Here is a 14,952-nt window from a genome sequence, read left to right on the forward strand (position 1 = left end):
ACATTCATATTAGAGAGGCAGACTTACTGATTCAAATTCAAAGTCATTTTTCAAGCAGTGGTTTTGCAAGTTTAGACAGAAGTAAACAAACGTAGGCTTCTCATTTACTCATTTTTAGCCGGCCAGCATCAATATAACCACTGAAAATACAACTGTTTAATCAGCTGAAGCTAACCAGCTAATCAAGCTAACCAGCTAATCAAGCTAACCAGCTAATCAAGCTAACGTTAACTCCATAGATTGGTTGCAATGTAATGATACTATATGTAACATTTCTGCATTAAAATGTCAAAAAACGACCAGATCTTTGTTACGTATTTTGTTGTGAACTTACATTTTCCCAAATGTTTCCAACAATGTTCAAACCCAGAGAAATCAAGGTCACGGTGTGTTTCTTTGGGTCACCTGATGCTATTAACTTCCGGGAGAAAGCCCGAGATCGAGGAAGGAAGTCGGCGACGTGACTAAACTTGGTTCTCGCTGAAAACTTGGATGGCCGTGGCTCTCCAGGACATAGCAGTGCCTGCTTTGGCACGTCCCGTGATCAGCCCACGCTCTGAGTGCATGTTGTTTTTCAGTATTTGACCTCATTTCTATGTGCATGGAAAGTGATAGTCTGCCTTGCAAGACTGTTTGGGTGGTTTTGGAGAAGTTTTCTTCATGGTGTTATCAAACTAGTCTTTTGTTCTCGTTGTTTTGACTGAGAGGCTCCTGGCAGCAGAAATTACATACTGTGCATTTAAGTGTCATTAGGAAAAATTCTGTTTGGGTGCTAACGTTACACACTTACTCATATTCTTCATCAGTACATTTTTACATTGAACGTTACAGAAGAAAAGACTTCGAGGATGAGGACTAACCATAAGCTATGTTTGCTAACGTAATGCTTTCTCACATGTTGCTCAGGAGGGTTGTGGAGCTCCCCTTATCTAAAAAGCGTTGAGCAATCAGTCCACTCTTGTTACGGGTTCATTTAATCCTGATAAACAATATATTTTATGAAGCTATCTTCAGCCACAACAGACTAAATAAGGCAAAATCTGTGACAAAAAGCATTATTTTAAGGGGTCACAACCCTGAAAGTTGGATGACTGTCAGCCTTGATTAGGCTAACTGTAGTCGACCCAATATGGCCGTGCCTTTAAACTTATCAGCCCTCTTGTCTTTCACTGTATTTTTCATAGGAAAGCCTTCCTGATAGGAAATCTGTCTCTCCAGTCTGGCCAGCGTGATTTACAGCCTTATTTTCATTGGCGGTAAAACGCGTATACAATCGTTTAGTGAATAGAAACGTGTGTGTGGCGATTGGCCAGTGGGAGTGTTTGCAGAACGGTACAGCTATTGAACCGAGACAATGGAGTGATGTAGGAGGGTATTTTTAACCACCATGTTAAGTACCCTAAAATCACTTTTACCTCATTTTCTATGGCACTGACAGACTCATTTGTGATCCTTCCGTCTGGCTGATATCTGTGACATTTCCTGAATACGTTTCAGATCGGCTATTGTATTACTAATCTGCCCCTACCTGTTTGCTGCCTGGCTTCCTTTATATACAGCTATGCAGCCTTTCATTCACTGACTAACACCCTGGTGGAAGTAATTTATTACTTTGTCCTGGGAAAAAGCAGCAAATAAAACCCTGCGACTGTGCTTGTGCCGTTATAATGAACAATACAACTCACTACAGTGAAGTACAGCACATTTTTCACATGATGCATCCGGTGTTTGATCTCTTCTAACTTGTAATATGAGGTACCTGAAACCCGGGCATAGACCATGTATCAGTCTCCCAGAGGAATGCTAAATTTCCCCAACATCATCATCATCACACAAAAGGGGCTGTTTATGACTTTATCCCCCAGTGCTAACTACCCACGCTCCCTCTGTGTGGAAGTGAAAGGAGCTCTTCCGAGAATCTGACCTCCAACTATGAGCTCTGGTGGGCTCTTGGCGTGTCAGTAATTGAATAAAGTTTGAATAAATCTCACAGAGGCCGCTTACTAATTCTCATGACTCACCCCCACCATGCAGTCCGTCACACATCCCTCACTGCCCACACCCACACCCTCTCCCCCCCGACATGGGAACGCTCTTTCTTCCATTCTGTCCTCCAAGATGAACTCATCCCAAACCGCCACAGTAAGAACAAAACAAGCTTTCATGAAAACCGCCCATTCACATCTCACCCCCCGAACAGCTAATGTGGAAAAAAAGACATATGTATGAAAGTATGAGCTAGCCTGTCAGTGACCACTCTGCATAGCAGCCAGTGAATTGTAAATGACGGTCTCTGTGGAGGATACTGTCACTGTGGAAACCTTCTAGGGATAACGGAAACTTTTCAGGTTGACCATAAGGCCCAGACCTAGTTTGGTTTGGAAACCGGCATGTTATCCTGATATGAAAGTTACCAAAACATAAAAAGTGTTTTCTAAGAAGTAGGTACTTATGTTTTACTCTCATTGAGAAACCCAATTAGACAAGAATGCGTCTCTATCAAGGTTGACCTGGTGACTTTTTGGGGTTTATCAGCGATGAAGGACTGTGAGAGGCTAAAGGGTGGAAAGGTTAAATGTTACAATGTGGGAATGTGGAGACAGAGAGAAGAAAATGTCTGGAAAATTCAACCAAACATGAGGTGAAACAAAGCCTCCATGGTTTGTAGAAGAAAAGAGGAGCAAATAGCTGACAACACTGACACACTGAGCTGCTAAATATGTAACGTTTGGTTTTTGAGCCTATTTGTTCAAGGATATGAGGACAAAACACAGACAAGAATGAAAACAGGTGATTTTGAAGGAAATGTTTACCGTCTTGGAAAAGATTTGAGTGTTAGATGAGAAGATTGATACCACTCTCATGACCAAAGCCAGGAGCTTAGTTTAGCACAAGGGCAGGAAACAGGGCAAACAGCTAGCAGTTCATGATACAAGATGTGAATTAGTGAGTTTTAAAAGTAATGGTAGGTGGTTTGGTTACAGTGGTTTGGATAGATCCTGGCTAGCTGTTTCTCTGTTTTCAGTATATATGCTAAGCTAACCAGTTGCTAGCTTTAGCCTCGTGTTTAGTGTCCTTATTGAGTGTGGTATCAATTTTCTTGTCTTAATCTCGACAAGAAAACGGTCAAGCAAATTTCCCAAAATACCAAATTAGTCCTTTGATTGATAGATATGAGAGGGAATTGACCTTCACATATTTTCCAAATTGAAGAAAAGCTCCCGGGGGCCTCGTAAAAAGTCAACACAAACAGAACAAAATACAAAGACATTTCAACATGTCATGCCAGCAAATGTGACTAAAGGCAATTACATGAAACTCAAGTGGTAGAACCAGTGGCTGTCTGACTAATGAGGTTGAACAGTTTGAGTCAACAAGGCTGATTGAGCTATCTTACTTTAATAAAACATACAACACTGATTTCCTCTCTTTCCTCTCTTTCCAGGCCAAGAAGGCTCAGTGGTCAACCTAAAACACAGCTCTGTGAAACCTGTGGGATTCAATGTCAGTGATGCCATCTTGGATTTTAATAAACACAGCTGCAAGTGAACTGAGACGAGTCATGAATATGCAGAAAATGACTAAACAGTAATTAATCTGCAGTGTGGGAACTGCACGGCAGCAGCCTGAGCGACTTGCCAACTTCAGAGTGCAAACTGGTGAAAGGTTTACGTAGGGAATGAGGATGTTTGTGTTTGCATACAGACACAACTGACATTCACTTATGCTCGGTTTACGTCTAATCAAAGTGGTCCCGAATGGCAGCCTCTTCCTGTGTTTATTTGTACCAGGAAATCCCCACTGACTTCAGCAACTTCAATAAAGCTTTTTTTCCCGCCTCCTGACTCCTGCAAAAAATATCTACTTGGGAGCAGATTTCTCTAAAAACAATTAAAAAACAAGTCAAATCGGGGAATTAAATTAGTGCATTTCATTGTGCGGAGTCTCTCTACAAAGACTGTCTGGCTTGGAAACAAACAAAAAAACTTCAAGTGTGTTTTTCCTAGTAAAAAACATGAGGCCTGGATCAGAGTTCACTCTGGTGAAAGAATTAACACATTCCACAGACCCACTACATAAAGCACACTGTATGTAAATGTCACTTTTTACAGCAACTGGAGGCCTTTGCATCTGTTTGCATGATAGAGAAAACACAAGTAAATGAGAAGCAGAAGAAACGATGGATCAAACCGTGCTGTCTGGGTTTGAGTTAGAGGTTGTAGATGCAATCTGATCTGAATTCGAATGCTTTCGCTGTGAGGCGCTGAGTCCCGCTGGATAAGAAAAGGAGGGACAACAAACATGCAGACAGAGCAGCTGGAGACTGGAGACTAGAGGGGAGAGGCAGGTACCTCAGCTCGCCTCACGGACCGGACACTATGGAGGCAATGGAAAGGAAACACATCCAACATTTACATATGCTCTCCCCATTTCCCCTTATTAGGAGCTCAGAGTGAGGTCGCTGCCCAGCACAGCTGCACATGAAACAGTGCGGCAGAGAAGCTGGACTTTGACAAAGGCGAGCTATTTCTAGGATTCCCATAAATCTCTGGCAGCCACTACAGTGCTGGACACTACTGTAGAGTTCCTGTGTTTTCCTCTTTTTTTTTTTTTTTACGGGCTCTGCTGGAGCATTTTTTCCAGCATGGATCTCCTCTCACAAACATTTAGGAGGAGCAAAATAAATCATGACCTCAAGTTACCCTTCAGTGACCTTCACAGACATCACATACTTTCCAAAAGAAAAATGCTCTTCTGTGAGTCCTCACTCATGGTGAACACCTCGTTCCTAATGTTCCTTGTTTAAGAGTTTCCTGGTGTGAAAGCTGCCCAAATTACTAAGCAGCAGGCGTATGAAAGTATCTGAGTTAAAAGCACACCCTGACTCTATATTCAAAAATCTAAAAACCTTTAAAGGAATAGCTTTACATTAGTGTTTCCCTGGTTAGGTGCTGCACCTAAGCCTTATAATGACGGGGAAAACCCTGTTCATTATGGGATACACACTTTCTTGCACGTTGGTACGGTAAATATATACAGCTATAGCTAACAGCTGGATAGGTTAGCTTAGCTTAGCACAGCAGGGGGAAACAAGGACCAAATACTACGACTAACACCTCTCATTAACACATTATATTTAATTAGCTTGATATGTAGAAAAACCGTGAATAGTTGTTTTTACACTTCAGTTTTTGTGTTAATTAGTGAGCTTTAGAGGCGCTGGTCGTTGAATTTTGCTAGGCTACCTTTGAACAGAGCTACGCTACGTGTTAACAGCCTTTAAGCTAATCTAAGACAAACTGCTTCTGGCTACAGCTTCATTTTAATGGAGAGTTTTGTAGATTTGTATCAATGTCTCCCAAAGAAATGTCAAACTATTCCTTCATTTAAGCATTTTCTTGTAAAAAGAAAAGCAGCTAGCTGACAGCAGCTTGCAACCAAGCAGCTAGCAAAGTGTCTGCCTCAGGGCACACCCTGATTTGCATTCAAAGATTTTAAAAAAAGGCATTAACAACTGATTGTTTGAAATAGAAAGGTGTGAATAGTTTATAGTGTACCTGTGAGATAACATTTAACAGTGAAGCCATGTGTTTTGAACTGTTAGCGAGAGGTGAGACTCATTTTGAGGTGTGATACTGCATCATATGGGCAACCATGCACTAACACCTCAGAGCAGAGGGATGCTTGGCTTTAAAAGACGCGTTATGAATGTGTGAACTGAGCCAAGCGTGCTCTTATAAATATTGTTGTTATTTATTTTTTTAAGTAGCAGCACAGGACCGAGGGGATCATGACCTGTCACCCCTGTCCCAAGAACAAAACAGCACAGCCAGTCCCTTAAGGATTATTTACCCCAACGTCTCATCAGTCACCGACAAACAGCAGCCAGACGAGGAGCGAGTGAGGAGACAACACAAGCAGCAGTAAATCTAAAGCGGGCTATCATGACAAAAGCAGGATTGACTGACTTCCTTTCTGCAGGCGCATTAACGTCACAGGAAAAGTCACCCAGAGCCAGGAGTGTAGGACAGAACACACTGAATACAGAAGAAACCCCCCCCCTCCACAACAACAGCCCCGGGCAGCGAGACGACTGGGTGGGTCCGGACTGGTCAGTCTGTTCTAAGGGTTTGTCTTGTGGCCTGAGGGAAGAAGCAGTGACGGAGCAGATCCCCGCTGTGGAAAAAAAAAAAAGACAGAGCAGGGGGTCCTGCTGTCATGTCTTTGTGTGTTAACTAATCAGAGGCAGCACACTGAGAGCTTGTCACTCTGTCACTGCGGGGGGTTAACAGCCTCTTTGCTGACATGGTTATCACCTGGGTGGGCCTCGGGGGGCAGAGGGGAGGCAGAACGAGATGAGTCAGGGAGCAGCAACAGCAGACACCGAGTGGAAATCACTTAAAGTGGACAGAAAGCTGGTCCCAGACAAGCAGGTGTGGTGAGAGAGGGGCTAAAATAAGAACAGCTCTGTTGATGTGAGGAGAAAGACAATAACTGTTGACAGAAGCCTGAATTCTGAAACAAAAGTGAAGACCATCAGGGGAGAGCAGTGTGCCAATAAAACGGCATCATCTGTAAACACATGTAGTCCAATCTTCCATTAATACCGGCTGTGGAAATGAGTAACTTGTTGACTATGTGTGTGTCTGAGTGTTTGTTGCACGTCACGTTGTAGTCACAGCTCCCCCGTCCCGTGTGTCAGTTCCTACCAGTGACTTCATCTGTGTTTTTCTCAAGGATATCCCTCTCCTTTCTAGGCACAATGAGGCAGCTTCCTGTTTAGAGAAGGTCCAGTCCAGCCTTCACTCAGCCACCCTCGCCTTACGTAATTTCCCTTCGTTCTGCCAGCGTCCCTGCAGTGTCACACCAGTGGTGCGGGGTGATTCTCACTTTCAACCTTGATCACCGTAGTGCCATTAAACAAATAAAAAATTAACAAAACTGAAAAAAAAGGGCAATTTATCCATCTGTATATTATTACTGATGCGTCCAGCAGAACATCTACTTAATTTTAGGACCAGGTAGAGCAACTCAAAATGAGGAGGGCTTTCAGTTTCTTTTTTTCAGAAGCTTCAGAAGCAAACAACGCGCTGGAAACGATCAAATGTAGAGCTGCAACTCATTACTCTCTTCATATAAAGTCATCTGCATTATTTTCTCTTAATTAATTTATTTTTAGGTCTATGTCAGCAATAGTGAAAAAATGTACATCTTAGTTTGCCTGAGCACAAAGACAGTCCAACTTACAACTACAGTTCTGAATATATTCAGTTTACAAATCTGACACAAAGCTTTTCATGGGCATTTTCAATTTGTGCATATATATATATACATATATATATATATCCACATATTACATATATATATACATATTTGTATAGGTATATATTCCAAATATATTCAGTTTAGAAATCTGACAATATATTATATATTAATTTGTTAATTTTTTTATTTTATTTATATATATATATATATATATATATATATATATATATATATATATATATATATATATATATATATATATATAAAAACACACATATATATTTGGAAGGGAAAACAGCAGATCCACTGGAACCAGAGCATGTTTGGCACTTTTGCTTGAATTTAAAAAAAAAATTAAATTAACTAACAATATGGTCTCTTTTAAAGACAAACTAATGAATCAATTAATCTTTTTTTTATTCAGAGCCAATTTCCCTTCCAAACATTTTTACATCAAATTTACAGAAAATCAAAAAATGAAACGTGGCTAAAACATGATAAAGTTTCCTCTAGTCGCAGGAACCCCACCACATACATCTGGTGCCCTTTTTATTTTTCTCGTCCCACAGACATCCTGAGTTGGAAAGTAGTTATCTGAAGCTGGCTGGTGAAGAAATAATGGATTCAGTGATAAGACTTCTGTTGAGACCTGATCTCTCCAGCTGTGTTTGCTATTGTGACTGTAAAGACATATAAAGGCTGATTAAACTAATTCAATTTAATGACTAAAAACATTAGTAATCTTAATTTCTTTAGCACTTTTCACCACGCAAACACAATACACTTTAGAAGGAAGACAAATATGAATTGCAATCTACAGCTTTAGGTAGTGAAAGTAGGTTAAAGTCCTCTTTTTGTTACTACGCTTAAATGTTTAGGCTTCTCTGTGAAATCGTGGTTCAATATGAAACTAAGTGTAGTGTGAAAACTAGAAGCCTTCAGCGCAGTTTACAGTGAAGTCAGAGACATCTTGTGTCCAGCTGTTAAACTTGTATAATGATAAATATTTCCTATTCATAGATTCTGGATTTTCCAGTGAAGGAGGAGGATTAGATGTCATTTCAAGAATATTTGATGATGTAATTTAACTTTTTGTACACAGTCATTCAAAACAGAGAATGTTTACGTCTTACAACATGTCTCAATGGGAACTTTAAGGGGGGAAAAGACCTCCAAATGGCATGTCAGCCAGAAAAAAGTGCCTTTTTTGATGTGTGGGCTAAAAGATAATTACAGATGAAACCTATCTGAGTTGGGTTTTTTCTGAAATTTGGGGTTTCTGGGCTGCAAAACAGGCCCAGCTGCACCGCTCTCACAAATTACTGTTTTTCCACCGACAAATTAACTTGTGGTTTTTAGTTTTGAGTTTTACTTCTGAGTGTCATGTTTTGCCTTTTATTAACTGTGGGAGAGAGAGTAAAAGAGGAGGAGGAGGAGATTTCAACATCATCTGACAAACCAGAAGAGCAACAATGAGCTGTAATGATCTACAACTATAATTACACTTCAAAAGCTTACCACTAACACATTGGCAACATTTTTACAGGAACTGCACCTGAGGGCAAACTGATAAGCTGGAAATCTCACTTTCTTCCCTCGTAGCCTGCTGCAGTGGCACAAATTCAAACGAGTAATCTGTCACGGAGCTCTAATCCCTCCTGAGGGTACATCAGAAAAAAGAAAAACACGAAGGGTCAGACAAGGGAGGGAGGAAAATCGTTGAAGGGCAAAAACATTATAGACCAACCCACTGCGTGTTGAGTCCTGCCCTGCTCGATTCCCACATCACACTCATATGTCGCCGTGGTGCAGAGAGGCTGAATGCGCGTCCTCCTCCTCCTCCTCCTCCTCCTCCTCTCCTCCGGCCGTGGGATCACTTCTACCGCTTCCAAAAGTTTCACAGGAGATTTACACGTTTTTACAGGTGCGTGGAAACTTTTTAAAAATATGCTTTTCTGCTTGTTTGTCCGTCAAGGTGCTTAACAGGGGTGTGAAATGCGTCTGCGCTGCTCGGTGACACATTTGAAATGACTTTCTTGTGCGCGAAAGGTCATTTTTAACTTGCAGGATCTATAAAAAGAAACGTTTCGACGCTGTAATGATTTTTTTATTGTACGCATGCTAATGAAAACTAGAAAACTACGCCAAACAAATTATTCATGATAAGCTCAGTCCAATTGTTTGTACGAGTTGAATTAGACGTTTTGGAAACCTGAATGCGTGCGTATTTACGCATAAATTACGCATAAACAAATCTAAACTGTGAGTCAGTTTCTACCGTATTTGTTGTGTTCCAGTTTTTTCAAACGTGGGTTTAAATCTTTCATAGCAGGAAAACACTCCCACTGAGGTCAATTGATGAAGAGAAATGTTCAATTAAAAGTTTAATGCAGACTTGTAAAGTGTTTTAATCCCACTGAAGTCTGAACGCTTTAATGTTTAATAAGTTATTACTCCATGTTGCGAACTGGAGGCTTTCCCTCTCATTAATCATGTAGATATGGTCGCTGTTATGTGGTTCATCATTATGCGCTCTGGATACTGTGGAGGCTTTTTAAATTCATTTAATATTGCATTTCCTGTCGTTAATTATCGTGTTTGTTTTCCCTGCTCAATCCTAACTCTCTGTCCCTCTTCCGTGCAGGCTGGCTCTCATCGCCTCCTAGTGATCAGACCGGGCATTGAGAGAAACTGGTTTTTGGAGGAAAAAATCTCAAACCACAGGAAATCCTTTCTGAAAGCGTCAAAAGGAACATTTTTCCCCCTGTGTACGACAGCTGACTGCCTTTTCAATACCAAAGAAAGAAATGCACAACCAGAGGACTTTCTGACATCTTCTCTGTGGATCTAATTTAAAATCTGAAAAGGAGAAAAAAAAGCACCTTCTACCTTTGGAAGAACCAATAAAAATGGCCACAGAGACTCACCACGCTGCCTACGCCGCTGTTGCCCCGTCTGCCATGCCCATGGCCCCCTCCACAGGAAACCTGCTTCGGATGTTTCGCGAGTACCAAAGCAACGCGGTCATCATAGAGCACTACAACTTCACAGGCAAACTGAAGGAGAACAAGTACAAGGACGGACTTAAACCAGAGGCCATAGCATTCCTGCTGGTCTGCCTGCTCATCGTGGTAGAGAACGCTGTGGTGCTCCTGGCCATCTGGAAGAACAAGAAGTTCCATCTGCCCATGTACTATCTACTGGGCAACCTGACTCTGTCTGACCTGCTCGCAGGCTTCACCTACATGGTAAACATCATCATGTCTGGTGCCAACACGTTGAACATGACCCCGGTGCTGTGGTTCCTCAGGGAGGGGGGTGTGTTCATCATGCTGGCCGCCTCGGTCGTCAGTCTTCTGGCCATCGCCATCGAGCGCCATGTCACCATGGTGAGGATGAAGCCGTATCAAGGGGACAAACAGGGCCGGATGTTCGCTCTAATTGGGGCGAGCTGGGTGCTGTCGGTGCTGCTGGGCATCCTGCCTGTCCTGGGCTGGAACTGCATGGGACAGCTGGACCACTGCTCCACGGTCCTCCCGCTCTACGCCAAGAGCTACATCCTCTTCTGCATCACGGTCTTCAGCGCCATCCTCATGTCCATCGTGGTGCTTTATGTCCGAATCTTCCGCATCGTCAAGTCTAACACCCAGCGCCTCGCTTCGGTTCCGCAGCGCAAAGGCCTCTACCGCAAGTCCCAGAAGTACATGGCCCTGCTGAAGACCGTCACCATAGTCCTGGGGGTCTTCATCGCCTGTTGGCTGCCCCTCTTCATCCTCCTCCTGCTGGACTTCTTCTGCCCAGCCAAAACCTGCAATATACTCTTCAAGGCAGACTACTTCCTGGGCATCGCCATGTTCAACTCCCTTCTCAACCCCATCATCTACACCCTGACCAGCAAAGACATGAGGAGAGCTATCCTCCGGCTGCTCTGCCGACATTGCCTCCTAACAAAGGACGGACAGGTGAAGAACATTGGGATGCCCTTCCTGGAGTGCAGCACCAGTAAGACTGATGCAGCCTCTCACAGACTGGAGGGACTGGAGAACACAGTGTCTTCCAGTAACTTAACACCCTCGACTATCAAAGCCATTTACCCCAGGATGTCTAAAACATGACGCAGCAGCTCTTTTAACACTGAGAGCAAACAGTCAGACTGAGACTTCTCTCTAATCCGCGCTGCATTTGTGCTCAAGTCGATCGGACAGATTTGAGCCGTAGCAGCTGAAGTTCTGTGTGTCACTCTGCCACAGTTTTGGAATCAGACGATTAAGCCTGGTATATGTGATAGATGTCCAAATTGGGAGAAAGACATGAACTTTTTCAACTTTCTGTGCATATTTTCTATAAGTTTAATCATGAAAAACAGGACAAGTCAAAGCATTAATAGTGGCTTGCAGTTCCTTGTGAAAAAAAAGCATTATGTTTGTCTTTTAGACACTGAAAACAAGGCCAGTATTTGTTGGAGGATGCTCCGTATGGAAACAATTTCATTAATTTTTTTTAGAAGTGACAGAGAAATCAAAGACTGTGTAAATACAGCCAATTATGCTGCACATCTGAGCATGAGATTTCTCCTTATCTCCTCGCCCTGTGTAGCACATAATGATATGTTGTTACAAACACAGAGCATCCACACCCAAACCCTGCTGCCAAAACCATGTAATTTCTGCCATGTGAGTTTTGGTCAGCAGTAATGGCGGGTAGAGGTCCCCTCTGCTGAGATCAGAGGCTCCGCGGCCTGGAGACGCACTGAAAACGTCATATGGAGGCTTGTGCCGAGCGGTTTGCAGCTTTGGAGGTCCCTCCGACATATGTAGCGACACATGATGAATGAGTAGAAGCTATAAAGCTGACAGAGGAGGTTTGTCGACGCCTTCTCGGTTCTAAGAAACAAGGACATCAGCGCAGTGATGTGATATACTTGTGAATAGACAGTCCCTAAAACAGAAACCTTTTTTTCTTGTCGGGGAAAATCCATCATAAACTGATATCGATCAGTTATTCATGTGAAACAGCGCAGACATGATCGTCTGCCACATCGCAGAAATCTGTGCGGGTGTGTGGACTTCAAAGTGCTGGGGAAATTCATTATGTTCTTAGTGACATGACAAAAGACACTTTGTCATCGTAGTACTGTACATAAATGTAAAGAGAAAAATGATATATTTACTGATTTTTTTTTAGTATACTAAGATGTAAATATCTATAGCCTTTTCTGAGCTGCATTTTGTATTGTAAAAAAACTCACTTAAGTTATGATGCCAGTTTTATATATGCACTGAATAAAACATATGTGAATGACGTGTACTCCAGAGTCACCTTTTAACTTTTCTGTTAGTTAATGATTCAAAGTTTCGTGTCTCTTTCATCGACATCCTTCCTGTTTCTTACTGCCGAACAAACTTGAATACACACATAGCACTCACCATTGTGATTATACATAAAACATGTATTATACAACTTCAATATATATAATAAATACTATATAAATCACCAAACCACAATCCAAATAATGTTAATTACATTTAAAGGGGAATTATGTAGTTTTTGGAGAAGAAATTCAAAGTCTGAAATGTAATATTTACAATATTAATGAGGTAATAATACAAACTCAGAAATATTTACTATAACTGAATAAACAAGCTGTTCTCAGAGAAAATTAGGGCCCCCAGAATACTGTTTGAAGGTAGAAAGGTGGCAGGGTCTGCCAAATATAAACAAAGGAAAATAAGACAGTTTGTTTTCTTTAGCCATGAAAATCAATCAATTTCTCCACTGATTATAATTTCCTTCTCAAAAATACATAACACACCTTTAAATATATATACATTTTTAAAGTAAATATGCATTATCTGACATTTTTAGTCCACACTAATATAATCTCATTAAGTCTGAATAGTTGTTTGCTGACATGAAATGAAAAGCTCTACGAATATTGACACTATGAGCTCTGTGAATCTGTTCTGATTGTAAAAATTGATCATATTTTCTTTTCTTTTCTCCAAAATGTGGACTTATTAATATAAATTCACTATGTTAATAAGAAATAAATGTCCTTGTAATACCTTGTGTCCTGGTGGAGCGTAGAAAGATCCCCGTTTGTGCCTCAGAGGTCTTAACCACAACATCACGGTGACCTCTGAGGCTGTAGTTAAGGGTGATCAACGAGATCAAATACAAAAACCATCAATTAATATGGTATGGAGTTAATACCACAATATATTCTATTTTTATAGTATTAAAGAGACTCCAACAGGGTAGCGATGAAAGGAACAATAAAGACAGATAGGGGCTCAGTCTTAAGGTACAGAATGCCACCTCCATGCAAACCACTTGTGAACCGCTTGATATGAGATGGGCCTGTGGTACACATGAAGCTGCAGAAAACTGGAGAGTGTTAGCTGTTAGCTGCTCTGTTTACCGTAAGGAAAACCACATATTAGTACGTGGTTCCTCCAATTTATTGTAGGTGTGAGTTTGAGTCGTATGTCAGCCTGCCTACTCCTAACCACCTGCTGTGCTGCAGTGGTGCGACATTTGTGGTGTCAAGTCTATTTCAAAGAAGGAGGGAGTTTCAGTTCTCAGCAGAGTAGATGGGTAAATAATAATACAACGCATCCGCCTTGCAGCGCAGACACCCTACATGGGCAGCATCACTGTGAGGCCTGGGTGGAAGATTTGATTACAGTATGTTGTTCTTGTTACTGATGTATTATGTCACCTTCCTTTTGCTAACTAGGACGTCATAAAACACAAGAAGATGGTACAAAAACCCCCACAAAAAATGCTGATGACAGTTTCCCAAAGCCCTAGATGGCCTCCTTGAATGTGTTGTTTGTTCCACAACCCAAAGGTATTCAGTTTACTGTCATAGAGAAGTAAAGAAACAAGAAGATTCACTTTTAAGAAGCTGGAATCAGATTATATTTAACATTTTTTTCCTTAAAAAAAAATATTAAAACCAATTATCAAAATATTTGGAGATTAATTTAATTGTTGACAACTAATTGATTAATCGTTTCAGCTCTAATCTGCACTATCATGGTCTGACTTGTGACTGAATTAATTATATTGTTCTGTAATGTACAGCTACAGTTACAGATGTCTTAATATTGTTTTGGCACAGGTTGATTTACAAATACATGAGTACCCAGAGCAGGGCTGCCCAAAGTGTCAGCCAGCCAGATGTTTTTAGGGGGGAAATGAATGAATGAATTTAATTATCAAAAATACATATGATATTAAACCATTGTATATGCCATTTTTGTGAATTAAAAATGCTTTTTAAATATTTGGGATTCTTAATTATTACTTATTTCAAATAATCCAAGCAAGGAGGGCAGAAGGACATTTTTTCACACTCTGGGTTTGCTTTTGGCCCGTGGGCCACCATTAAGTGTCACTTCGGGCCCTCGGAGAGAAAAAGTGTGGGCACTCCTGACACAGACATTAATGCCAAACAAGAGTGTTAACCAAAATGTCCTCAAACCAGTGGCTCAGTTACAACTGGAGTACACAGAAAGCTCAATTAATCAACTAAACTCAACTAACTCCACAAATAAATAACAATTGTGATTTGATTAAATAGTGTTTCGACATTCATTATTTGTGTTCGGGATGAAAAACAGCTTCAGATCTATGTGATGATAAACTTTAGTAAATCCACAGTAACCAGTAGAGTGCCAT

General features: G+C 41.2%; 1 protein-coding gene across 1 annotated transcript; it reads left to right on the forward strand.

Moving 5' to 3' along the window:
- The first annotated feature begins 9,113 nt into the window (after positions 1-9,113).
- s1pr5a (sphingosine-1-phosphate receptor 5a) lies at positions 9,114-11,819 on the forward strand. Its single transcript, XM_073494468.1, has 2 exons — positions 9,114-9,190; positions 9,911-11,819. The coding sequence occupies exon 2, from the start codon at positions 10,176-10,178 to the stop codon at positions 11,379-11,381; it is 1,206 nt and encodes a 401-aa protein (XP_073350569.1). The 5' UTR covers positions 9,114-9,190; positions 9,911-10,175; the 3' UTR covers positions 11,382-11,819.
- The last annotated feature ends 3,133 nt before the right edge of the window (positions 11,820-14,952 follow it).

This window comes from Pagrus major, chromosome 23 (genome assembly GCF_040436345.1).
Source record: "Pagrus major chromosome 23, Pma_NU_1.0".
Taxonomy (NCBI): Eukaryota; Metazoa; Chordata; class Actinopteri; order Spariformes; family Sparidae; genus Pagrus; species Pagrus major.